General features: G+C 30.8%; 4 protein-coding genes across 6 annotated transcripts in view; 2 read left to right on the plus strand and 2 right to left on the minus strand.

The window, feature by feature from the left end:
- Positions 1-1738: 1738 nt before the first annotated feature.
- On the minus strand, positions 1739-5264 carry LOC136089664 (uncharacterized). The gene is made up of 2 exons (XM_065815716.1): positions 4481-5264; positions 1739-4362 (listed from the first exon to the last, which is right to left on the minus strand). The coding sequence occupies exons 1-2, from the start codon at positions 5262-5264 to the stop codon at positions 1739-1741; spliced, it is 3408 nt and encodes a 1135-aa protein (XP_065671788.1).
- A 2610-nt stretch (positions 5265-7874) lies between these two features.
- Positions 7875-8737, plus strand: LOC136089665 (uncharacterized). The gene is made up of 2 exons (XM_065815717.1): positions 7875-7949; positions 8057-8737. Exons 1-2 carry the CDS (start codon positions 7875-7877, stop codon positions 8735-8737), a joined length of 756 nt encoding a protein of 251 aa, XP_065671789.1.
- A 1379-nt stretch (positions 8738-10116) lies between these two features.
- On the plus strand, positions 10117-11137 carry LOC136089666 (uncharacterized). The gene is made up of 2 exons (XM_065815718.1): positions 10117-10122; positions 10211-11137. The coding sequence occupies exons 1-2, from the start codon at positions 10117-10119 to the stop codon at positions 11135-11137; spliced, it is 933 nt and encodes a 310-aa protein (XP_065671790.1).
- A 13374-nt stretch (positions 11138-24511) lies between these two features.
- The window catches only part of LOC136090311 (uncharacterized), a 32941-nt gene continuing 29822 nt past the window's right edge, over positions 24512-27630 (minus strand). For all 3 annotated transcript variants that reach the window (XM_065816740.1, XM_065816739.1, XM_065816738.1), the window contains exon 3: positions 24512-24669. In XM_065816740.1, the coding sequence (XP_065672812.1) occupies positions 24590-24669 (80 nt within the window). In that variant the 3' untranslated portion in view covers positions 24512-24589. The remainder of the gene's footprint in view (positions 24670-27630) is intronic.

The raw sequence follows: 27630 nt of genomic DNA on the forward strand, positions 1-27630 counted from the left end.
ACATAGAAAGAAGTATTATTAAGATGCAGTACTCACTGTCTTTAAAACCCTCTCCTTTAATACGTTTTTAACACCCTCCCGTCTTTAACGCCCTCCTTTTAAGAACGCTCCGTTTTCAACACCCTCCCCTTCCTTTGAACGCATTCGTACGTACATACTTTATAGAACCCTTAGTTAAAAACCCCAAAATTACAGTAGTTTTAATTGCTTTTTAAATAAAAGTAAAACGCAGTAAAAAATTTTAATATTTTAACTAAACCTAATATCTTTTTCTGTAATTTAAAATTAAAAAATTAGTATATTCATCGTTTAAAGTTATTTTAGGAGTTAAAGAAATTATATAAATACTATTTTTTTTTTTGTTGTTGCGTAAAACAAAGTTGTTTATTGTTTCATTAAAAAGTGGCGTAAAATTCAATCTTTTAATGATAAGTTTTGTTAATAAACGAATCATTATATTACACTAAGTTCTAATTGCACAAACGCACAAATGCACGAATTAGTTTTAATTGTCAGGTTGGTATATTTGTATATATTTATAAGATATATATATATCTCAATTATATGCAATTCAATAGTAGATATTTTAGTATTCTATTGTAAACGCTTTTTTAATTCCACTCCTAAAAACTACTTAATGAAACTTTTGAGAATGAGAATTTCCTCTTCTAGTCTAGAAGTTGTTTGATCACTAATAACTTTTAACTTTGCTGACCACTTTTATTTAAATAACACGGGTAAAAATATGTTGATCTTTGCATGCCAATTTTATCGGTTAAGACGGGTGTTAGTAAACCCTGAACTTTGAAGACGACTTTTATTTGGTTAACTCGGGTGTTCAAAAACCTTAAACTTTGTTATTATTGTAATAGGTTTTTTTTAAATTCGTTCAAATTTTATAGATTAACATCAAAAAATATAAAAAATAACTTTTTGGTAAGTAAAATGTATTTTTTATTAAAGATACTTTTAACATGACTACATTTATTTTAATAGATTCGTATAATTCGTAATATGAAATCATTAAACATGCTTTATATATTTACTACATAATGTAGAATAAATAACAAGGGCAGGATGTGAGGGTGGATCGGGAGGGGGAGGAGAGTCGTAATAAAAGAGTGGGTGGTAATTTTTTTTAAAGAACACAAAAAACAATATAATTCTAGTGTGTTTTATGGTCAAATGCGCATTTTTTAACAGCTGCTTCATTATATTTTTAATCGAATTTAATATGCCTGTATAGGTTTTATACTATAGTGAGAAATAAACGAAAACCTAAATTTTGCAAATCGAAATTTACGAGATTTTTTAAAGGTCAATCGATTTTTAAAGTCTGATAATACTGAGAATTTTTATTTTTTATCATAGAATGTTATTTTTCTTTGTTAATAACAACTAAAAATTAATAAACGGGGCTGGGGGCAGGGGGTCTTAATAAGCATGGGTTGGATAAGAAAAATTGCAGAAAGTTAATATACGCGCACCCCGGAGAAGATGCGCGTATATTGTTTATTAACCAACTGAAACTTCACCACTTAAGAATATTAAAATACTTTAATATTTTACTTATTGTTGAAAGGATTTTTTGAACTTTTCTTTGATTTTTCAATTTTGTGCAATTGTTTTATAAAAACAACTAAATGATATTAAACTATAACCGCATTATTTGATATATCAAGAAAACGTTAAAAACACACATTAAAAAAAAAAGAAGCATTAAATATTTAAAAAATATTTAATCAAAACAAAACATACCATCTTTGAAGAAATCTTTTAAACCGCATTTTATTAATAACCATATACAGATAGGTCTACCAAGCCTTAAGAGTAAAATTCCCATTGGGAACCATATAAGGACTTCCAAAAACACTAAAATGCCATTTAAGTTACCTTGGGTTGTAACATATGGAACACTAAGTACCAAACTAATCAAGCTAGCAATGCACATAAAAAGTAAAGTTAAAATATCCCAATAGTTAAAACAAGGTTCTCTATAAGGCTGATATGTAGCAAAAATTGTAAGAATTATAATAGATGCTGAAGAGAGAAAAATATGTTCAATAATTTCGTTATCAATAATAACAGAAATCATTATCATTGTAACTCTACAAACAAAGTAAAAAGCGGCAATCATTCGCTGATGCCTGGACTTTATCTTTATTTCTCTTTCCTGTTGGCTTGTATCTTTACCGACTAACTTTGATTTGTTAAAGCAGGATTTTAACGCATCAAAAACAAGGACAATATATCGACAATATTTTTTCCCTACATATTTATGACTTCTTATAAACTTAGGATTGAAAATTAAAAACAATAAGAATAACACGATTACAACTAAAAAACACACCGCAAGTAAGCCGCAAAATATATGCGGAGGTCGAAAGTATTTAGCAAACGCTGCGTTGTATACATATAACTCATCATCAATTTCAACAGGGTCAAGAAGTTTAAACGAAACTGTAATAATCTGAAAAAATGTTACAACAGTAACAAAGCCTAATGCTTTTCCGCGAGAGATTTTCTGCTTATCACTGCATTCCTCTGTTGATAACTTTTTAAACTTACGAAGACAAAATACTTTCCATATGCAATCAAAATGCAATATAACAGCAGTAGAAATAAATAAAACTGGAGGTACATAATTCAATACAAGTTTTGTTAAGTTATCCAGTCCATTATACAAACAAAAGCCTGTGTTTCCACCTGTTCCAGTTAATGATGAAAAACCAATTAAAAACAGTGTACCACTGGTAAGCTGTACATTTGCAGGAATAATTAAATCAATTGTTTGGTACCAATAAAAGAAAACATTAAAATATCCAGAAAAATCTACATCAAAATACAAGAGAGCAACTAGCAGTATGAAATAAAATAGCAGCAAGCCTAAAATAAGTAAAAATACTAAAGCAATTTGCATCCCATTTGTTGTACAAATTTTGCAATCTTCGTTAAGTATAGCCACACTATATCCTTCAGAACATTGACTAAAAAGCCTTCCTTGACGATTTTGAGAACATTGCTCTTTTACATCAAACTGGCATAGATATTCTTCGATATCACTATGGCATTTGCAGTAGGATTTTGGACACACTCTAGTTTCAAGCAAACTGGTTTTATTATTTACATAACCCCACCTGCCACGTAAAATATACACCGTACCATTTTCTAAACAACGAACTACATCTCCAAATTCAGCATTCATGCAAACACATTTATTTTCAATTTCGCGAAAACCTGGTATACATAAATTTAAAGAAACATTATATGCAGGTGAAGCAACTAGTTGTTCATTATTAGTAACCAATGTCACAAAAAACTTTGATCGCGTTTTTCCCAATAGCCTTAGTTTAGAGATTTCATCTCGCACAAGAAAATCGTAGTTTGGAGGATCTAATGTTACCGATTGGTTTTCGCTAGTTATAATTATTTTTACGGAACCATAAACGCTTTGTCCACGTTCATCGATTTGACGGACATCTGTAGAAAAAGGAAAGTACGGTGAAACATTCCATTGTTCTTTACCAAAATTTAACTCTACAGGACTTGTTACAATTTCTGGATCTGTGCTTGAACTTTCGTATTTTATAAAAGGCCAAACAAGAGCTGTTGAGTTAATGCGACTCTCGCCGTCGGAACGACAATATTGTAACGTTGAAGCCCATATGGAGTTTCCAAGATTTGGCGGGGCATAATTTTCTCGAAAAGTTATATTAACAGGCCATTCAAAAGTATCTATATCTTTGTAGCGTATAAAACAAGGAGAAGTTTGCATTTCGTTATTTTGAAATGCAACTCGACGCGGACCACCATGCTTGACATATAATGCGCCCCCTCTTCGTAATGCTGAATTGCGAACAAACAATAAACTACAATATTTTTCTAGTTCTAACCATGACATGCCATACAAGGCAATTGCACCTCCTTCTGTTCCCGTATTATTTTGAAACACAGAAGAACTAGAGTTGCCGAAAGTTAGTGATGACGATTCCAACACAACAGCTGTTCCTTGATTACATGTAAAACTATTGTTGCCAATAAGAACAAGTAACGCTTCTTTGAAGTAAATACAGCCTTGACCAATAACTTTTTCATCTTCTGTTAGTTTCATTTGATTCTTATTAAATAAACAATTTTTTATAACAACCCTATATGATACTCCTCTATCGTATACTCTTCTGTTAAAATTTCGTGTATGAAGGCCTATTGCAAAACCTACAGTACCAAAATTTTCATCAAATATGCATCTAAAAAAAATGACGTTTGCTGTCATATCTTCATACTTGTACGAACCTTGTTTTGTGCCTTTAATAGAGACTCCTCCTCCCCATATAGCTGAGTTTTTGTTAAAGAAGACGTTTTCTAATTTAATATTATTTTCTTATTCGTTATTTTCTTATTCGTTATTTTCTTATTCGTTATTTTAATATTATTTTCTTAGTCGTTATTTTTTGCTTGGATTCCTCGTAAACACGAATACCGCCTCCGGCTAAACAGGCTTTATTTGCCTTAAATATACAGCCATTGATAAAGATAGAGTTGTTTTCAGATGCCTTTGCTAAAAATAAAAAGATACCTCCTCCCCAAAGAGCAGTGTTATTTATAAATAAACAATCAACAATGTTCAAAAGGTTTCCTTTTGCATGTCCTTCTAATACAATAGAAAGACCAGCGCCTCTGGCATATATTTTTTGTTGGACTTTGGTAGACATATCAATTTTTTTTAATCCACTGACCAAGGAATTGTTTGAAAAATTGCATTTTTTAATAAAGTACTTGGTATCTGTATTAATAAAAGAACTTAAACTCGTATAATTGGTAAATTCTACAAACACCCCACCGCCCACTGAAATTTTTTCTCTTGTGATATAATTTACATTTGATTCGAAAGATGATTGGTAAACTTGCACAGAACTGCCAACATCAAAAAAAGCAAGTGCAACACCTTCATTTTCTTGAAATACAACATTGTCTATAAAAATATCTTTGCATTTAGTAAAACAAATTGCAGTGCTCATAAAAGAATGATAAAAATTTCCTTTTTTTTTGTATTCAATCTTATTATGTTTTGAACCGCAATTTTTTATTGTAACTCCTCGTATTGTAATGTTCGTTGAAGAAATAAATGTTAAACCAGATGAATTAACGCATTTGAGCAAAGAATTGTCAAAGGATACTATCTCCATGGAAACTAAATCATTTACCCGAATGTCTGTAGAAATTTTATGTACTCCTTTTAAAATCTTTAAAGTTGAATGGCTCATATTTTTAATGTTTGTAAACAAATAGTTTAAGCTTTTACATGATTTTTTACCATTTAAGCAACTAATGTTATCATTCCCGTAAATGCTATCAACCTCAAATAGTTGATTGCATTTAAATCCAGTGATAAAAAATACCAATAGCACATAAGAATAAGTTTCACCTTAAAAAAAAACTTAAAATTACATGCAACATTATTATTACGTCGGTTGACAAGTAAAACTCATTAAGTACTGTTTTATAGGAAATTGACTTTTATACACTGTGATGCCCGAATATTAACAACACATTGCAAGAAAAAGTCACTAAGTGCGTAAATCAATCCGAAATAGTAGTATTTTATCTAGAGATATCATTAATTGCTGTTTTGCAAGTTCTTACGGCAGGTAAAACTAACTAAAACTTGATTATCTCAAATTAGCTGCAGTGTCACTTAATAAGTTTTACTTGTCAATAGACGATTAGTATTAAAATGATATTTAATAATTAACTAATATTTATAATAATATTATTAAACAATATTTAATAATTAACTACTAAATATTATATTAGTTTACTATATTAAAGTAGCTATAATTATTTTAAAATTTTTTTAATAATATAAAACTTTTCATCAAATCATACTTTTGACTAAAATCGATACAAAAATCACTTGTATTTTAATAATAAATGCATTGGTTGTTTTTGATCTAAAATCAATGCGCATTCTCCTCACCTCCTCACTTAATTTAATCCGTATACATCTAAACTAAAAATAAAGCGTATATAAACATAACTAAAATCAATGCATATATTTCTTAACTAAAATCAATGCATATATCTCTTAACTAAAATCAATGCTTATACCTCTTTGCATAAATCAATGCTTAAGTTTTGCTAATCAATGCTTAGATTTTTCTAAAATCTTGACCTATAGACTGTTAACTAAAATATTTGCTTTAAAAATTTTTTGCTGATGCTATAAAACAAAAAATGACAGTTGTGGGTTCTTTTTGCATACGTTTTCCTAGAATATTAAAGAAAATTTACAAGATATAAATTAAATAAATTAAAGAAATGCTGATTCTTTTGTGTCCTGGAGTTTCATATTTAAACTCTGAGGCAAAGGAGTAAAATAGATATATGGAACACTGGGGAAACATGAGAGATATTTATGATAATATATTTTTATCAAGCAGTATAAATTGTTAAAAATATAGCCAGTTCCGCATTTGTTTCTTTGCCCAATAATTTGTAATAGAGTTTAAAAAATACATATCTACAGTAAAAATAATTATCTGTTGTTGTTGTTGTTACAAGTATTTGTACCTTAAAATTTTGGTAATTGATCTTTGGTCTCTTGAGTTTTCAAACTAATTACAACAATGTATTATTATAAAAGGAAGTAACCAAAGTATATTATAAAAGAAACTAACCAACGCATAAGACAATATAATTTGAAACAATCAGTCTATTGTATGTAAAGTATGCGCTGACAATTGATTGTACTCTGCATTTGATTTAAAAATTTAAACTCATATTTTATTTTTTTCATTAAAAAAAATAAAATTGCATTTAAAACAAAGAATTAAGTGAAAAAGACTATATATGGCTAAGATAAATAGTCGAAGGACTTTGGTTTCAACTTAAAAACAAGATTTAAGTCCTATTGCTGTTCTAGTTATGTAGCCAAATACAAAACACCTTCCGTTTACATTGACAACAATAGTTTTTTTTCATAAACTATACGTTTTTTATTACATTTTTATGGTTCTTTTTTTAATTTTTCTTGTTTTCTTTTTCAATTACCGCTTCTACGACTTTTCCCCCTCCATTGATCCATGTTATTGAGTAACTCTTATGTTTTTTTAGAGTTGTCTTTTGAAGTTACCTGTGAATATGGTAACAAATCTGGAACGACTTTAATTGGTAATTTCGATTTAGAGATCATGGATAATTTGATATGTATTTTCAAGTTTTTTTTAATAATTACGAAAACCTATTCTATCACCGCGAGGAAATAATTATGTTGTGTTCTGAGTATGTTTTAGCCGCTACGCTTCTTCTCTTATATATTTTTGTGTGTGTAACGTAACACGGAACTGTGTTCGTGTGCTTGTGTGTGAAAGAACAATATTGGTCTTAGGGAAGAAAAGTATTACTATTAATGTTTTTGAACCTCCTTTTATTATCTCTGCCATCACTATATGTACATTAACATTGTATTGATAATAACAATACAATATTTTGAGCCCACGGAAAGAGCTAGACAGATATTTGGTTGTAAGCTCAAAATTCAACAAATCGTTTGATGTAGAGATTTAAAAAGATTAGTTAAGTGATTTATTATTTGGAGTTGGATTAATTTACGAATAACTGTATTACAAAACTGAAGTCCCTGCATTAACAAGGTGTATTTAAGTAACAAGTTTGTGTTCTTAGCAATTTCTTTGCGTTCAAAGAATTAAATTTTTTTTTAAGAAATCCAACCTTTACCATTAGCATCATTTTTGGAAGATAGTTTGACTTATAATATCTAATATTTGACCGCAACAATAGAGTGATATTTATCTTGATTCTGAATAGATAGTGTATCGATTTATTGTTTTTTATTATCATCTTTGTTTCTAAGAATGTCAACAAGTTTAGTAGGCAAACGTAGAGTTCGCACTACCAATATTAATTCTGTGAAGCGTCTTATTGATAAGGTTTTTGAAGGCATTGAGGACTTCAATTCAGATGATAACACCATTGATATCCTGACTAGTTTACTTGACACTCTTGAAAAGTTTACCTGAAAAGTTTACTTGAAAAGTTTACCAAAGTACAACATTTAAATGAAGAAATCACATATTTAACTGAAAATGAAACTGAACAACAAGAAAAAGAAAATTTAGCTACAGATTTTGTCATGTTTTATCGTACAAAACTTGCTGAAATTAATAAATTTATAAATAAACAGCTTAACACTAAACCAGATGATGTCATCAGTAATTCTAACAAAAGTAATTCCATGGTAAAGCTTCTACCTTTAAAATTACACTTCTTTGATGGCAAGCCTGAAAACTGGCAAACATTTTATGAAAATTTTCAATGTGCCGTTGACAGCAATGAGGACTTAAGTTCAATACAGAAGTTAACATATCTTCGTAACTTGTTAGAGGGGCAGGCTCTTTCAACTATCACTAGACTTGCCCTTACACATGACAACTATAAAGTTGCTATTAGTTTATTGAAAGAGCGTTTTGATAATAGGCAGCTACTTATACCATCTCATATGCGAGCACTGTTATCCTTAGAAAAAGTTATCAACTTAAGGAATATTTCTTCTCTTCGTCAAATCTATGACAACCTCGAAATTCAAATCAGGAACTTTGAAAATTTAAACATTGACTCTCTGCAGTATAGACCTCTTCTCATTCTTATTTTGATGCAGAAGGTTCCAGAAAAACTTAACTTGATTATTTCAAGAAAATTTAATGATGTTGACTGCTGAAACATTGAAACTGTATTAAATGTCTTAAAAACAGAGATTCAAGCGCGTGAGAAAAAGTAACTTTAACAGAGAAGAAAACCCTTTTACGGCTGAAACATTGTACTCAAGTGGAACCTAAGGTACCCATAAAAAACCAATGAACAACTTGAATAACAAATTATCATGTATCTTTTGTGAAAAAGATCACAAATCTCAGAATTGTAAAACAGTGACCGATTTGATATTACGTTTCCGTTCAAAAAATTTTGCCTTTCTGGCTGATATTGAGAAAGCGTTTCTTCAAATTGGACTTAGTGAAATGTGTCGCGATTATGTACGATTTTATATGGTTTAATGGCATTGAAAACCTTCATTTTAATATGTTACCTGATGCAAAGCTTGCAACATTTTGTCTTTGTAGAGTTTTGTTTGGTGTTACTTCTTCACCTTTTTTGCTTAATGCTACTTTAAATTTACATGTGGAAAAGTATTTAAACACTTACCCCTCTTATATTCTTAAACTTTTACAAAGCCTTCATGTGGATGATTTGAACTCTTGCACTGATGAAGTTAATAATAGCATAAACCTTTATAGGTGGTGTAAATTGATATTAAAGAAAGGTGTTTTCAACCTTCGAAAATTCGAATCAAACTCTAAGGTATTAGAAGATGTCTTTTGTGAAAGTGACTTTACACCTAAACCTGAAACCTGAAACCTGAAAGTCCTTGGTGTTTCGTGGGACAAGCAAAAGGATATTCTGATTTTTTACTTTAAAGATCTAATGAAGATCGCAGTTGATATTTCGAAGAAAAAAAGAAGTTCTTAAATTTGTTGCAAGTATTTATGATCCATTAGGACTTTATAAATCCAGTGGTAGTCAAATTAAAAGTATTGTTCCAAAATTTAAGTGTTAGCAAGATGAGTTGGGAAGATTACCTTGATGGAGAAAATTTAACCGAGTGGCAAGCTATTTTAAATGATTTTCTTTCATCAAGCAATGTGATGGTTCCACGGTGGTATCTTAGCTCTTCAAATTATTTGCCTAACTATAAACTCAAATTTTATGGTTTCTCCGATGCAAGCAATAAGGCATATGGATGTTGTATCTATATTCGAATTTTTGATGAGACGCATTCTTGTTCTACTTTGCCTCTAAATCGAGGGTAGCCTCATTAAGTAAAACAACTATATCTCGTCTTGAACTTAGTGCTATTTTGTTATTAGCCGAATTGATGATTAATGTTGAAAAAGAGCTTGAAAGTGTGTATAACATTTCTCGGATTATTTGTTGGACTGATTCAACAGTTTGCCTTCATTGGATTAAAAATTCAGCTAAGAAATATGAAGCTTTTGTTCAAAATAGACTTCTTAAAATTAGAGAACTTTATGGCATTGAGTAATGGAAGTATGTAGAAACACATCGGAGCCCTGCAGATATTATTTAACGTGGATCATCTTTAAATAATTTTAAAGGTAATTGTTTTTGGTTTAAGGGCCCAGATTTTTTAAATAGTATAACAGTTGCATGGCCAGTTTATGATTTAATTTTTGAAAGTACCAAAATACCTGAAGAATTAAGTTGCATTGTTTCAAGCAGTGTACATTATCCAGACCTTTCTTTTATTGACATAGAAAAATTTAACAGCTATGAAAGTTTACTAAGAGTCACAGCCCGGATATTACGTTTTGTGAATAATTTGAAATTGAGATTAAGAAAACTAAATGGTTTGAAGATCTTAACGTTATTAAGTGATGAACGAGAAGAAGCAATTACCATGTGGATCAAACATGTTCAACGTGACGTTATGACTGCATCGAACTACAAACAGTTGCGGCAAGATTTGCGTTTAGTTGAAGTCGACGGTGTCGTTCGATGTACAGGATGCCTAAAAAATGCCTTAATTCCATACACTGCAAAGATATTTTTACCTCGGAGCTGTTATCTTTCAAAACTAACTATTTTGCACTGTCATGTCCTCGTGAAACACAATGGTGTGAAAGAATCACTGAATGAGTTAAGAAATAAATTCTGGGTTCCCAAGGCTAGGTGTTTAATTCATAGTGTGATCCAAAAATGTTTCCTTTGTAGAAAACTTGAAGGGAAGCCATATTTTTATCCTATTTCTTCCCCGTTGCCTGTGAGTCGTTTGAATAACAAACATGCTTTTAAGTACACTGGAGTAGATAATGCTGGACCTTTATATGTAAAATCAATACATGGGTCTAACACCTTACATAAAGTTTGGATCTTTTTGATTACATGCTGCAGTTCTCGTGCTTTTGTGTTAGGTTTAGTTTCCGATTGTTCAGCGATAGCAACTATTCGTGGTCTGCGACGATTCTTTGCAAAACGTGGCGTTCCATCGGAGATTTTGTCGGAAAATGGCACGCGGTTCACCTACTCACCAATTCTAGACTAACATATGAAGAATTGATGACAGCCATTCAGGAGGTCGAATGCGTCATCAATAACCAATCATTGATATTCGTTTATGATGAGGTTGGTGACGAAGTGCTCACTCCTAACCATTTAGTGTTTGGTCGGAAGTTAAATCTGGAAGCGATAGCAGAAGATTCAAGGAATTGTGAACTAGTCGAAATAGTTGAACAAAATAAACACCTTAATATGGTCTTAAATCATTTTAGAACACGTTGGAAAGAAGAATGGTCTTAGGGAAGAAAAGTATTATTATTATTGTTGTTGAGCCTCCTTTTATTATCTCTGCCATTGTATTGATATTATCAATACAATGTTAATTGTATTGATATTATCAATACAATTAACATTGTATTGATAATATCAATACAATAAATTGGAACTTTTTGTGTAGTGCATCGTTTGGGGTCTAAGAAGACTAAATAGTTGTTATACATCACGCTACTTGCGCAAGTTTACCATTTTGCATCACCAGTTAAAATTTAGACCTAATACTACAATACCAACCATTTTTGCAGGCTTTTTCATTTTTGTCCTGTTAAATTTCTATCAAAGAATCTATCGAAATTAAGTAGAGAATTGTGATCTTGTTCTCCATGCAGGCCTGTTTTTACCCATGTCCAGCAAAGGCAACCGCTGCGGCGCCAGAGCGTTTGGAGAGACCAACATGCAAGGATTCAAATTTTTTTACCTAATTGAAAAAACTTTTAAATGAATTATAAAAAACAAAAAAAAGTCACTCTTTTTGTTCTACTTTTACATCTTTGATTTAAAAATAAGAAAAAGAACAAAATATTCTAGCATTTAGAAGTGTGGGAGGTGTTTGGAATTCCAAAATTTAAAATTTTTTACTTATCCAGGTATTTTTTTAAAAATTTTTGGACAAAGTTCAAAATAAATTGAGTTTTTTGCTTATTTAAAATGGTTTGTTTTCCACTTCTATTTTTTGTATATATTATATTTTGTTGTTCTGCTTTTGCGTAAGAAAAAGAAAATTAAACTAGCAACTTGTAATAAAAAACATAAAAGTTCGTCTGTTGCATCGTTTACACTAAGGATGACAAAATTGTTGTTATTAGCGTGTAAGGTAATTCGTGGCAGAATGCGACAACGAGGAAGATGTGATAAATTTTTAATCTTTTCTAGAAACAGTTAAAACCGTTGCCCTTAATTTTTATAAAGTATATATTTTAAGGTTTTAATTGCAAAGCAAAATACACCTACTTTTTGGAATGTTTTAGTTGTATAATAACAAATAAGCTAGTTTTATTGTGACTTAGTAAAGCCATTATATTTTTTTTGCCTTTCTTAGCAAAGACATGATCGACGCAATTATTAGTATTGATTGGTGAGGTATTCTATTTGCAAGGTATATTATTCAGAACTCTTTTTTTTAACTTCTTAGTTGTGAATAATACTTATATATTTGTATATATTAAATATGAGTTTAAACTTGATGTTAAACTTAAAAAAGTTGAACATTGAAAAAAACGCAACAGCCGAATACGCTAGTAGAAGCTAGTGCACTTTTAAAGAAAGTAGGATTAGCTGGAGACGGCCATCATGACAGTCATCTCGATTACAATTATGAAAATGTTCAATAAATTGAGCAAAATGCTTTAAGGTATTGAAGTAATTTGGCAGTGGTAACTGAACTGTATAACTCTGTCTATTATCGCTCAAGAGGTTCAATTAGTTTGATAAAAGAGCATTGGTATGGGTGGGCAAAAAAGAGCGCGCAATGCAACATGATGAGTTAAAGTCTATTGACGCATCAGACTTCATCAGGAGAAGAAAAATGATTGTTGAGGTATTTTGTCATCACGAACCAACTTTTAGCGAAGCTTGAAAAGCAATTTATTATTTTATTTATATAACTTTATTTATTATTTTACAAGATGTTACAAAGATAATTAAAGTCACAGTATTATACTAAATAAATTAATGACAGTGATCTTTTACCACGTGTTCATTTGTTCTAATTATACTAGCTTTTGTTTTTTGTCATTCTTTTGTTCATGACGTAATTTGCATTCATTCATCTTTTGTTCATGACGTAGTTTGCATTCATTCATCTTTTGTTCATAATATAGTCTCATTCGCTCATCTTTTGTTCATGATATAGTTTTATTCATTCATCTTTTGTTCATGATATAGTTTCATTTGTTCATCTTTTGTTTATGATATAGTTTCATTCATTCATCTTTTGTTCATGACGTAGTTTGCATGGGCATTTAATTGCCATCCACATTCTAATTTTTTTTTCAAAACTTATAATGCTGGTTGTTGAAGAAATGTCTATTGGGATCAAGCTTTAATATTCCTTTTTTCATGTTTTTATTTAATGTTCCTTGATAGCAAAGTTATTGTTTTCCGTACAACTTCGATTTAAATCGGAGGTGGGGATGGAGAGGGGAGGGATGGGGGTATTAAAGAAAGCATTACTTTTTGTATTGAGGGTTTTCTTATTAAAAAATATTATGTCAACTAGTAAGCTTTTGTTTAGATCTTTTTTAATTTTGAACACCTCTATAATTAAAAATTGCAAATTTCTTCGATGTACTGCGTTATCTTTCTCAGTACCTTCTTATTGCCTTGTAATACTTTTGACCAAGAGCTATATTATAAGTTTATTTTTGTTTTTGGTATCAATAATGAAAGCAAGATTTTACTTCTCTTTGGTTTTAGGTCTTTGTCTGTCTTCCAGACATGGATTCTGTTGCAATCACACTCTATGCCCAAAAATCTTTGAAAACCTACCCAGACAACGCGGGTATATACTTTATTTTAACTTCTTTTTAACTTCGTTTTAAACTGAAACTTTAACTGAGTTAATCAGAAAACTAAATCATCTAGATTTACTTCTGATTATTCAATCAAAGAAACTTAAATCCAAATTCACTAATGCTAATATTATTCTAAGGTTGGTTCTCTCTGTTGCTGCTACAAATTATACCGAAAAACAGTACTTTCCAAAGGTGAAGAATTGCTACATGTCTAGCAATGGTTAGAAACGCCTGTCAGCATAAGCCGTTCTTTTTTATTGAAATGTTCTTATGAAAGAAATCAACGTAAAGCTAAAATCATTTCGCTAATTTAAAAAACTGCCACAAGAGATCAAAATGATTTTTATAAATGATAATGTAGTAATGTAACCAAAATGAAAACTATGCTTTTTTTAGAAATTTGAATATTTTGTTTTACCCTATTGAAGTGTTTTAAATATATGTCAAATACAAATATATGATAATCCCTTGTTATTTCTTTGATTAACTTATTACAATTAGCAAGTTTGGAATCTTTTCCACGGTGAATTTTAGAGTTCGTTTTCTGGTTATTGCTTTTCCTGATATTACTGCATGTAAAATGTATAGATTTTTAGCACAATACACAAGTGTTTGAATAAAAATAAAATCTCTGTTTTTGCGGATCATTTGATAGGAACTGTCATCCTTTCCAGCAAACACCAACCCACTTGCACACCGTCAACTCCAGCGTTTACAAACTTTGGTGCTTCATCATGATTAAACATGCGTTTAGTATCTATTACACCGTTTTACACTTCTCTGACGTATTTTTCCCGTTCTTAATTATACCTGTAATTTTAAGTTTTTAGTTCATTCAAATGACGCTCACTCGTTAAAGTGTAGAGTTTCATAGAAACTCTTCCTTATAACTTTTGGCTTGGGGTACTTTGAATCTTAACCAGAAAGAACGTGATAGATACGTGCTCCAACTCCATTAGGTGATAGCTTGCAGTATAAACGATAGTTTTACAAGTTTTTATTAGCAGCATTCGGTAGTTTAATTAATTTAAGATGGCTATGGTCAGTGCCTGATTTGTAAAACTTTGTGGACATGTGTTTTTATTTATTGCATAAAATATTTTTGCATTTTCCTTATTTTTCGTAATAATTGAAAGATGGCTTTTATCAACTTTAGCACGTCTAAACATCATTTATACAATCTATTTATATGAATTAAACATAAAACCTCAAGAAGTTATCACACTACATTTCAACGGAAATAAAATATTTGTTCCCAAATTACTGCCATACAACAAAATCTACATTTTAAGGTTTCAGAGCTGATTCATTAAGGTCTGTTAGTTCAGCAAGTACAAGTAAAAATTTACGCCTAACACCTAATGGCCATTTAACTTTCCAGGGAAATTAAATGCACTTTTTGTGTGTGTGTGTGTGTGTGTGTGTGTGTGTGTGTGTGTGTGTGTGTGTGTGTGTGTGTGTGTGTGTGTGTGTGTAATATATTTTGCCGATAAATAATGTTTACAATGCATATACATATATCGAAACTAATGGCTGGAGCAAGAAAATGGCACAGTTTACCTTATCACCGAGCCCCACGGTATTCAATTAAATAGGAGGGTTATTTTAAATTATATTTGAGAAGAACAAAGTTGTTGTCTGAAAACTTTGTTGAATATTTGTGATTAATTTTATTTAAATAAGTTTGAAGATTTTTTGGGGACATTCCCATTTTTGTTTTAAACATAAGCAATTTAAACCACAAGTTGCACGTTAAAGTGATTCGCGAGCAGTATTTCTGTAGACTCTAAACACTATTCTGCACGCATGTTTTTGTTTATTGTAGATTTTCCTTAGTTTTGTTTAGCCGGTACTAGACCACACAATATTACAGTAAGACAAGTACCTGTGAATAAATGCAAAATACAATTTTTTAAGGAATGTTACATTTAGAAAAGATTTAGCCTTGAACATTATTGCGATATTTTTTTAAGAGTGTTGTTTCAATACAATTTGTATGTGAACGCCACATTAAATTTTCATCCAGTTTTACTCCAAAAAAGTTTACGTATGTTTTCCTTTTAATATAAATATTATTAATTATAAGATTTGGTAATTCTAGAGTAATATTCTCTGATTTATTTAATTTATGGAAAAGTATAGACTTTGTTTTTAAATTTTAAATGTGGATACATTTAGTGAAAGTTTGATAATTACGAACCATTCATTAACTTTACATAACTTTTTGAGAACAAAAAAGATTGGAATCATCAACAAACAAAATTGGATCTAATAAATTTGTTGTTAAGTATAAGTCATTTATGTACAACAGAAAAAAGATTGGTCCTAAAATAGAGCCATGAGGAACCCCGCAAGTTATAGTGTATTACCATACACCATAACTTGCGGGGTTCCCCGCAATTTTGAACATAATATAATAATTGCTTTTGATTTGTCAGATACCGTTTAAACCAAGGGAAATTGTTATTTTTAACTCCGTAGTTTTCAAGTTTTTTTTTTAGTGTATTGTTATACACTAAAAAAAAAAAAATTGTTTACAGATCAGTGAAAACTCCTAATGTAAAACAGTCATTATCAAAGGCGTTAGATATTTGATAAGAGAGTTCAACTATTGCATGTTCAGTGGAACATGCAATTAAATAGCCTATTAAACATTATTCTCTCTTGCAATTATGAAAAGCAAGGTAGTATAGATATAGGTCTGCAATTTAAAATATTTTACTTATCTTCCAGATTTATTGGTGTTATACGGGCAATATTTAGTTTGTCAGGATCAATACCTGTCTTAAATAAAAGATCAAAAACATGAAATAAAGAAGGTTCAATAATATCAAATACTGTATTGACAATATCAATACTAATTTTATTAAATCTTTCACTTTTTTTACTTTTAAGACTGCTAAATGCAGCTCTCTACTCGCTAAATATTAAACTAGTTTCGTCCATAAGTTTATCATAAGTTTTTAAATATATGCCATATATACCATAAAAATATAAATACATACCATTAAGCGTTTAAACCCCGACGATGAGTTTTTATCTATAGTAATATAAAAACTTATGGCTAACTAAAAAATCATCTACATTTTACAATGTAATTTAATGACTTAATAAAAAACAAATATACATTGACAAAGCATTAATAAAAACCAGTTTTTTCTATTACGCAACATAACAACAATTAAGTTATGTAACGTGCTTATTTTAAATATGTCACGTGCTTATTTTAAACTAACCATAAAATTTGTTTAAAAGAACTAAAATAATTCAAAATTATGTCAAAAAAAATTGATTATGTAGTAAAGAAAAAAAAAAGTCTAAAAAACTTTTTTCAAAGATGGCAAAAAATTAAGCCCTCTTTTCGGCTGGTGCTCTTAAGCAGTTGCCTAGATTTGCCTAATCGCAAATGCACTTGTGAATACATACTTGCATACTTGCTAAACATACATAATAACAATACTAAAGTATTAAAATTACGCTTTACGCGAATATATTTATACAATACTAAATTCAATATAAAATTTGTTCAACAAAAAAGAAAATTTTATAAGTTAAAACAATTTGTTCACATATTATCACCATTAATAATAATTGTTTTAAATTACAATTTGGTATTAATTATAAATAATACCTTGTAAGCATTTAAAACAATAAGAACTATGATAAAATGCTAGAGTCTTTCATTTTATGATGAAGAACATGTGAGTGAAGAATGATTAAAAAACGTGTCAAAAACAAAAAAAATATTGGATTCACTTGTTCAAACAAATTAAAAAATAAATAAAAATAAATAATGCGACAAAATAATTAAACACACTGAGTTAATAAGTACAAAAGCAAATAAAATTTTTAAAAACACTGACTGTAATATTCATGAATTTCAAAAACACTGACTGTAATATTCATGAATTACTTTAGAGAAAAGTTTATATACATTGAAAAATCATCGTAATCAAACAAACTTTGTTTTTAAATAATTCATCAATTGTATCTGGTTATCGTCTCCTAAACTAATGCTTCGTCGCGAGATATCTTGAGACACACATATTTACGTTTTGGTCTTGTCTTCAAAGGTTTTGGGAGGAGTTTTTGAGATATGACATTTTCGTGCATTTTGCTAACTCCAAACTTAAGTATGTTCATGCGCATATAAGATGTGAAAGTTTTACAGATAACCCTGGTGGTTGGAGCCTGGAAATAACGATACCAATAATCAGAAATTTTAACTTCGGGATTAAGAAATAGATTTAGCTAGCATTTAACCAAAGATTATACTTTTGAAAAACTCCAATAAATGAAGGACCGAGGGCATAAATACCTGATGGTCATAACTTTTAAAACTAAAAGTCATTATTAGTAATTTAAGCGGTTAGTATTAGAAACTAACTGACTGTCCCGTAAAATACGGGTCTCAATAAGTCTATTCCACACTGACCATTTTTATATGTATTTCTTACTTTAAATTTTTTAGTAAGCGGCATAAAAATAACTAATGTATATATATATTTATATATATATATATATATATATATATATATATACATATATATATATATATATATATATATATATATATATATATATATATATATATATATATATATATATATATATATATATATATATATATATATATATATATATTAGGGTGGTCCTTAAAGCAATAAAAAAATTTTTTTTTGAAATGTTAAGCTCCCACCCTTTTAAAATGTTCCTTTGGGTAACAAGAGAGCCTGCAAAAAATATTTATGCAATCAGACAGTGTTGTGAGGTCGCCCAGCTTGTCTTTTTATAGGGTATAGCAAACATGAACACCGATTACGATTATTCCGAAAAGAGTAATTGACTGAAGTGACAGTTCAACAGTATTCTTATTAGTGTTTGTAACTCATAGTTAATGTAATGGCAGTGTAGAGATATAGTATTACTAGTGTAGTGTGTTGTAATTGTTCAATGTTCAAAATCACCACAGTAATGACTAAATTAGCAGGCCTATAAGACAGTCTGTGCCTGCAGTGTTGACTTGAGGCAATCCGGGTAGCGACGTCGGTGATCGGCCACAACTTGCAGAAGGAATTGGAACTGGTCCTCATCATGGGTTATGAGTTTATTTAACTCCTGCACAAGGGCTACACCCCGTTCAGCATTGTCATTTGTGACCAGAAGTTTGTTCACAATTGTTGTGCTTTGCTTGTAATCATCTCTGCCTTCCCATGTTTCGGGGTCCGCGCACAAGAAATCAGAACCAATGTGGAGACTGCTGAGAAGATCACGAGTGTTTGAAGTTACGAAGTCCTCTAAGTTGTGTTGCGATGACTCGCTGGCTTTTAGAATGATTCGTTTTAGACCAGGTTGAACAGATTGTCTGGACTGTAGTGCATCCACCATGTTTCGTTTTGTCTCGGATGAAACGTTTGGATCGAAAAAGGCAAGGCCCACTAAATATTCCGACAGATGCCACAAGTGATGTTCAAGCTTCTTGCAAGTAGCTATGGCAATTTTTTCGTCAAACTGCCTGTAGTTGTAGAGATTCTGAAGCAGTTGAAGGTCATTACGAGGAGCGCTGGCAGCCAGTGGTGCAGTGAACCAGGCTTTCAGATATATGATGACTGTGAAGACGCACATCTTACGGAGGCCTTTCTCTTCAAATGCTGTGAGCTTAAATTGTGACCGGAACATCCAGACTTTGAGTGAGTATATAACTTTCGACATCCATCTAGCGTGATGCATGGCACCTGGTGCCATGAAGTTGTGCAGGATTCCACGTGCAGGATCGGGTGAACCTCCGAGGAAGATGATGGACAGCTGGAGGAGTTCACGATAGTCGTCTCGCACTGACTCACGGAGCAACTGGCTATGAGCAAATTCCAGTGTTTCCTGCTTCACTGCGTACGGAATTTCACCCAACTCTGAGCCTGTCTCGTACTTTGTCTGATCCAAAACGGACCATTTCTGCTGAAATCTTTTAAAAAGCAGAACCTCTGGGGCAGACGAGGGGGTAAGGCTTGCTGTAAATGCAGCTCCGGCCAACAGCTCCATTATATGATGGCGACATGCCAAGTACAGCAAATCCTTGCCAAGTGCTCGCTCAATTTCAACACAGGCCCAAATGTGAATTCCAGTATTTGAGCTGGTTGTGTCGAAACACATTCCAATAGCACGATCTTGGACTCTCCACTCTTGAAGTGCTTGGACTACCGCTGACGCCTGATTTTTTCCTGTTCCACCAACCATCTTGCTTACCTTCAACAACTGACAGACACCAAAACCTGTAACTATTATTGGAAGGCGGTCAACATGATCTTTGCCACAAAGATCCTGCATTAACTTGCCATCCCAATGTACTGTCAACGGTACATCACTTGACAAATTGTTCTTCAAAGCTGCTGCAATTTCCGACCGATATCTCTCACGTCCACGCTTTATAGTGCTACGGTTTATACTGAGGTTGCTGATGTCATATCCCAAACTTTGAGCAGTTTCAGCAATGACGAAAGTGGCTTTCCTGTCGCCTGGTGCGATCTAATGCAGCAGCTAACTGAGGTGTTAATACTTTTTTCGTTGCTCTTATTTTTTTTTTTGGTGGAGTACAGAACTTATGCGCACTGAATTCACCATCATCATCGATGCGCTCTTCTTCACTGATGTAGTCTTTTTCATCCAACACTGCACTGGCTGAAGCCTGAGCCCATTGGTCCTTCGCTCGTTTTCTTCTAGCATTTTCCAGCTCAGTACGCTTTGCCTTCCGTTCTTCCTTGGCTACCAGTGCTGTGTCAATTGAGCCCATATAACCTCGTCGACCAGGTTCCCGCTGTGCGGCAAGAAACTCGAGATCTTCCTGGATTTTTATCATCGTGACAGCGTTAGCGTGAGCGATATCAAGGAGATCGTTCATTTTGCCACAAAATTGGGTTTCATTTGATGTATGCGACTCCGACTGGCGTGTTTTGTGCTTTTTCAGAGTTGACCATTCCTTATACAGTAGCTCCAACTTGGCAATGGCATGATCCTTCCGGCAAGTTGGAATACGAGCAATGTTCCAGACTTTTGTCAACTCTTCAATCACATACGATGATGCTTGGCGTGTTGTGAGTCCAAGATTGAGATGATGATGACAGAAAAGCCCTAGTGCTTCACCATTTGATGCAAGGCGGATGCTGGAAACTGCAGTAGTTGGTTCACCCAGGAGATATAGTGCCGACTTACTACGTGTTGTCATGTTTCGCCTACAAAGTGAAATAAAGAACAAATAAAGTTCACACAGTGTGATGGGACATGCGTTAGGCCCATAGGCTATTTCTTAAAATGATAAAATGGTCAATCGCTCATGAAATTCATATTAATTGTAGAAAGTGTTGAGTGATGCAAAATTAATAAGTAGTAAATTGCTTTCAATGCATAAAAAAAATTACAGCAATTGATTTTTTGCGCTGCCTACAAATACAACGAATGACGCAATACAATTTCAACTGGTCAAGGAGCAAAAAACAAAATGAAACGATAAATTTATACTCACTATTCCTGGTTTGAAGATTCCTTTGACTCCTTGTATTGTATTTACTGAGTTGAATTGCAGATAGTGAGACGTTTCTATTGCATTAACTGGTAATTATCTCACAAAACACGCATTAATATTTTGAAAAATGACGTTTATGCTAAATGACGTCAACCAACATGCATCAAAGAATACTTATTACTTAATTAGTTGATGGTTGATATTACTAAACACCTGAATCGACCACAAGGTGAAAGTGTTGATTAGTTTCAATGTTTCATGAACAAGTTTCATAAACTAATTTTTTTTTTAAATAAGCCAAAATAACATTTATAGAACATGCTTGGGCGACCTCTAAACATCAACCAAATGTATAAATATTTTTACGCAAACATCTTATCATATAAACGAACAATTCTAGGGGGTGGGAGCACAACATTTCAACTTTTCATTTTTAAGGACCACCCTAATATATATATATATATATATATATATATATATATATATATATATATATATATATATATATATATATATATATATATATATATATATATATTATATATAACCTCTCTAGCCAATTGTTGTGCTTTCGGGCGCTTTGGACGAGGTTCACCAGTCCACTCAGATGACAATCGTTTTAATATAACGATGACCTCTTCATTCGTGCGAAATTTCTTACCGCCGAGCATTTTTTTCAGGTCTGCAAACAGCCAGTAGTCGCTTGGAGCCAAATCTGGCGAATACGGTGGATGTGGGAGCTATTCGAAGTTCAATTCATGTAGTTTTGCTATTGTTTTGATTGACTTGTAACACGGTGCGTTGTCTTGATGAAACAAAATTTTTTTCTTTGCCATATGCGTCGTTTTTTTGCAATTTCGGCCTTCAAACGCTCCAATAATGTTATATAATATTCACTGTTGATGGTATTTCCTTTTTCAAGATAATCGATGAATATTACACCACGCACATCCCAAAATGTCGAAGCCATAACCTTTCCAGCCGATTTTTGTGCTTTCGGACGCTTTGGACGAGGTTCACCCGTTGCAGTCCATTCAGATGACAATCGTTTTGATTCTGGAGTGAAGTGATGGATCCATGTTTCATCCATTGTCACATATCGAAACAATTTTTGTTCAAAAACGGTTTTTGAACAGTTACATTTATAAAATGGAAAGTCAATGTTATGTTCCTTCAAAACTAGTAAAATGTCTAGTAATTTCTCCTTCATAACTGTTGAATCAATTAAATATTTTACCAGTTTAATAGCTTTTTAACAACAATCATTGACAAATTTTTTTATTAACATATGCATATTTTTATAATCAGGAGCATAGTAATTTATTTATTAAAAACAGATTGGCATCATCAACAAGTTGGTAAGAAGTGGAAAACGTCGGACAGCTACGTTGTACAGACGTCGGACAGCTATTAAGATCATTAACAAAGAGAAGAGTGAGCAAATTTTCTTACATAGAATCTTTTGGGACTTCATATGTTGAATTTATTAATTTAAGCTCCATCCTATTAATAGAAGCAAATTGTGTTCTATTTTGAAGATAAGAAGAAAACCATTGGTTGAGTCTCAGATATCTTAGCAGTCCAATTTTCTAATTAAACATGGTCAACTGCTTTCATGGTCAACTGCATCAAATGCTTTTTGGAAATCAACAAAAACACCTTATGAAAACAATTTCTATGAATATTTTTTTTGGTTTTAATTTAAATATTTTATGGGACCCGTTATCTCAACTTCAGTCACTGGATCAAAAAAGAAAGAACTTGTATTTTGATTATTTAGAAAATTTCTCAAATCATATTTAGGAATAATATTTTTATAATATCAAAGTAGTTGTTAAAAATAATAGCAATAGTGATTGGATTTATCAGAATATATCATATAGATTTATAATTGTTTAAAATATTAGCTACATTTGATGGAAATGCCATCAACTAATGACTGCCACGTCATTACCCCTTAGTGATTACCATATCATTTGCATAGCATTATTTAATACAAAGTATAATAAAAGCCATTTTGTTATCATTTCTTTTAAATAAGAAATTAATTTAACATCTCGTTAGCTATTTAAAAAAATATCTATAATATAAAAGCTTTTTTATTTGCTCTGTCCTCCTCCAACATACCCTATACTAGTGATTTCGCCGGTTTACCGTGTAGTCGGATATCCGGATTTCCTTTCGAATATCAAATATCGATAATCGAATAATAAAAACCGGCTTTTAAATTTTTCGAATTTGTCTTAATATTTACAAATTTATATTAAAGTACGAAAGATGATTCAAAAAAGAAATAAATTTAAAAATGAAAAAATAGTTACTTAAATTTAGACTCTGACACAACTGCAAGCAAACTGCCGCTGACAACGGCTTTTGATTTTTGTTAAATTTTACCGCAGGCCGCTGTTAGTAACTTTCGAGTATGCTTCGCAAAAAAGGGTTAATATTCTTTTTTGTACACTAATTTTATTCTAGACACATAATTTTTTTGTTCTTAAAGTTTAATTAATTCTTTACAAAAGTAACAACAAATAAGAGCCATATTGTGTAGTTATAAAAAATCACTTTACAAAGTTGAGAAATACTTGAGAGACTTTTGATTTAACACTTTGATTTAACACTTCGGTTGATTTCGGTTGACAAATATCATTATTTAAAACTTTTTTTTGTCCTTTTGCACTATTTAAAATAAATGTTACAAGAGTAAAATTAACTACGCTGTTCAAACCTACTAAGCCAAATAGACGTGTCTCTACTTTTTCTCAAAAACGAGTTATTGGTATCATTACATAGTTTGAAGGGTACTGCACATATTTACTAAACCAAAAAGACGCAATTAATTTAGTTAATTATCATCGTGAAAACTGTTAAGAAAAAAAATTTAGGCAAGTGCGCTTTTCAACTTAATAAAACACTCAATATCAAACAATTATGAAATGTGGAAATACGTCTTTTTGGCATTAAAAAAACGATTGTCTGAAAATGACTGCTTGATGAAATATTCTACCTTTACACTGCTTATTGTTAAAAACTTGTTAACACTCGTAAATAATTGTTTGTTTAATAGATTTACTGATATATTTGATCAAACATAGCTTTCGCAAAATAAAAACATTTTATAAATTTATCCACTTTACACTTGGTTTTCATCAATGTTCTCATTAGATATATGTTCGATGACTCTGAGAGGAAATCCACTTACTGACGTGTTATCTAAAATAAAATTATAACTTAAAATATTTCAGATATTTGTTGGTATTTTTTTTTTGTTATTAACGGGTGATGCGGAAGTTATCGGACAAAATAAAAACGTCAATAACTTATTTATAAATAAAAAAGAAACTGCTATTATATTTTTTTTAAATAAAGCATTTATCTTTTAATAAAAATATATTATTTTTTATATGAAAAAACACCACCATCTGCAATTGATCTCAGTTTTGCTCTGACGCCTTTCATATGCGACTGTAAATAGTTTAAATCAATTTCTTGTAGTTTTAGTTTAATGCGATCAATCAAAACTTGCTCTGTTAAAGCTTGCCAATCTCCCTCGTAAACCTTCTGTGCCAAATGTCCCCAAAAATTTTCAATTGGTCGTGCTTGAGGCACATTTGGGGGATTGGATTCTTTATCAACGTAATAGACATATTGGTCAATCCAATTTAGAGAATCTTTAGAATAATGAGAACTTGCTAAATCTGGCCAAAATAAATAGTTAAAGTCTCCATGATGCTTGTGAATAAATGGAAGAAGTCGTTTTTCTAAACATTCATTAATATAGATTGATGAATTGATCGCTACAGCCTTGGAAGTGCGAAACAATGGCTCGGACATACCACGGTCAGATATGGCTATCCACATTAATAATTTTTTTGGAAATTTCTCTTTTCCTATAAAACGAACACTTTCTGGACATGTCTTTTTGTTGTTTGTGTAGTATCCAGAATTTCCAGGCATGTTGTCCCCTGCAAAACAAAAGTATTTTTCGTCATCGATGACTAGAAGCGATTTTGTGTTATAGAGTTTGTTAACTAGTTTCCTGCTTCTTTTCTTTGCCTTTATTTGTTGTTCTATAGTGTATTTTGGAGTCTTTTCACGTTTTCTATATTTAATATTCATTTTTTTTAACTGACGACCAATTGTCGATTGATTTACACCGATTTTAATACCTATTTTTCTCTGACTGACTCCTTTTCGATTTTTGACAAGTCTCGTTAATTCGGCTTTCTTTTCTCTAGTCCAGGATGTCGGACGACCAGGATGCTTTCTATCAGAAAACGATTGAACAGTTTCAAGTCATTTTAGGTTATCATATATTGTACTTTGAACAAATCCTTCCTTTTCAAAATGATTTACTATTTTTTTTTTATATATTAGGCTTATTTACAAAAAACATTTTTAGTCGCTTTCGAAAAGATTCTCGTTCAGCTGCATTTAACCTCATTTTAAATAATTGTGTTTCAAATAATAAAGTTTATAGTTTATAGAACGTTTATGCCTACGCATAAAGCCACAAAAACTAATTATTATGCTCAAATAATGAAATTAGGATTTGTCCGATAACTTCCGCATCACCCGTTATTATCATAAATAATGTAAGTTTTTTTAAGTTAGTTTGTTTTTATTTGATGTTAAGTTAAAATGTGCATATTTTAAGTGTTGTGACCAAAACTTAAAATCATTACTAACTAAACTAAAAGTCGATTAACATTTTAGTCGAACTAATATTAGCTAACTTTTTAGTTAACCAAAATTAAATCAATTTTTTTTTAGTCTGACTAAAACTAGTCGACTAATTTATTAATCTAATACCCCGTTCACATTGGAGATAAAACACGTTTTATTTTAAATGTGTTTTGTGTTTATAATGTTATAAACTCTGCAAAACAGTAATAAAACAACATGGCGAGGTTGTTTTATATTAACACATGCTTTTTATATTGACAAAGCAACCTTGCAGTATTGTTTTATTGTTGTTTTATACAGCTTTTTGCAATAACAATTTAATACGCTTTTAAGATAAAACGTGTTTTATCGTCAGTATGAACGGGGTATAACTAAAATTAGTTAAATAATTTTTTAGTTTAAAACTATAGGCTAATTTTTTAGTTAAGTAAAAATATAATTATATATTGTAATTAATTTTTATTATGTAATTATAATAATTATAATAATATATAACATAATTAATTAATATATAATACAATTAATTTGTATTTATGATATTATTTCTAATAAAATTTTTGAATAAATTTCTCAATAGATAATCAATTTACCGAAAAATAACGCGAAAATGGAAAATATCAATAACCCTTTTTTTTCTCGTTTTCGGTGCCAAATTTTTAACGAGATACTTAGCAGAAATGTTGCTTAAAGACTCAAAAAACTGAGTTTATTTATCCAAAAAGTACCAATTTACCAAACTTGTTGTATTTTTAATAAAGTTTTATCTAACAACATTTATTACATTGGTAGTGTAGTTGCGCATTTTTTGGTTTTCTATTAGAAGAATTTTTATTATTTTATATTATCATTTACATTTTAGTTTATTGTTTTTTGTCATTTTTATTAAAAAAATTTTATATATACTATTTTATTTTAAAATTGTTATATTATTTGGCATTGAATTCACTACTCTCAATATCCATATTACTTCTTCAAAAATATTAGCGCTTTACAAGTTTGGGTGAAGTTAGGGTTTTGGCTGTTTGTAGTGAAGTCCTTTTTTACTGCAGTACGGAGTAGACGTAAATTGCGGGGTAAAGCCTAAATAGCGATGACATTTATCTGAAGAAAAAAACTAAGTATTGGTGCTGAGCCTCTTCGAAACGCAGGTAATAATAAACGCAATTCTGAGGAGAAGATTATTACCACCACTATATTATTTATGATTACACATAAGGAAGAATCTTTTTTCTTTATCTATATACCTCCTATCATTTTATATTTATTCATTTTAAATATTGATATATCTATACATATGTATATTTGTTTTCAGGATGTTAAACATTTATATTTATAATAGATTTATGAACATTTAATATTTATAATAGATTATATAATATTTTAATATTTATAATAGATTATAACATTTTATATTTATAATAGATTTATAAACATTTGTATTTACTATAGATTTATGGTTAGGGGAGACCGGGGCACGTTGGCCCACGG

Source organism: Hydra vulgaris, chromosome 13 (assembly GCF_038396675.1).
Source record: "Hydra vulgaris chromosome 13, alternate assembly HydraT2T_AEP".
Classification (NCBI taxonomy): domain Eukaryota; kingdom Metazoa; phylum Cnidaria; class Hydrozoa; order Anthoathecata; family Hydridae; genus Hydra; species Hydra vulgaris.

Coding starts and splice junctions, on each gene's coding strand:
- LOC136089664 (XM_065815716.1), bottom strand. CDS start 5,264: ATGAGCCATTCAACTTTAAAGATTTTAAAAGGAGTACATAAAATTTCT. Junction 4,363..4,480: donor AGCCTGTTTAGCCGGAGGCG/GTATTCGTGTTT, acceptor ATATTAAATTAG/AAAACGTCTTCTTTAACAAA.
- LOC136089665 (XM_065815717.1), top strand. CDS start 7,875: ATGTCAACAAGTTTAGTAGGCAAACGTAGAGTTCGCACTACCAATATT. Junction 7,950..8,056: donor TGAAGCGTCTTATTGATAAG/GTTTTTGAAGGC, acceptor TTACTTGAAAAG/TTTACCAAAGTACAACATTT.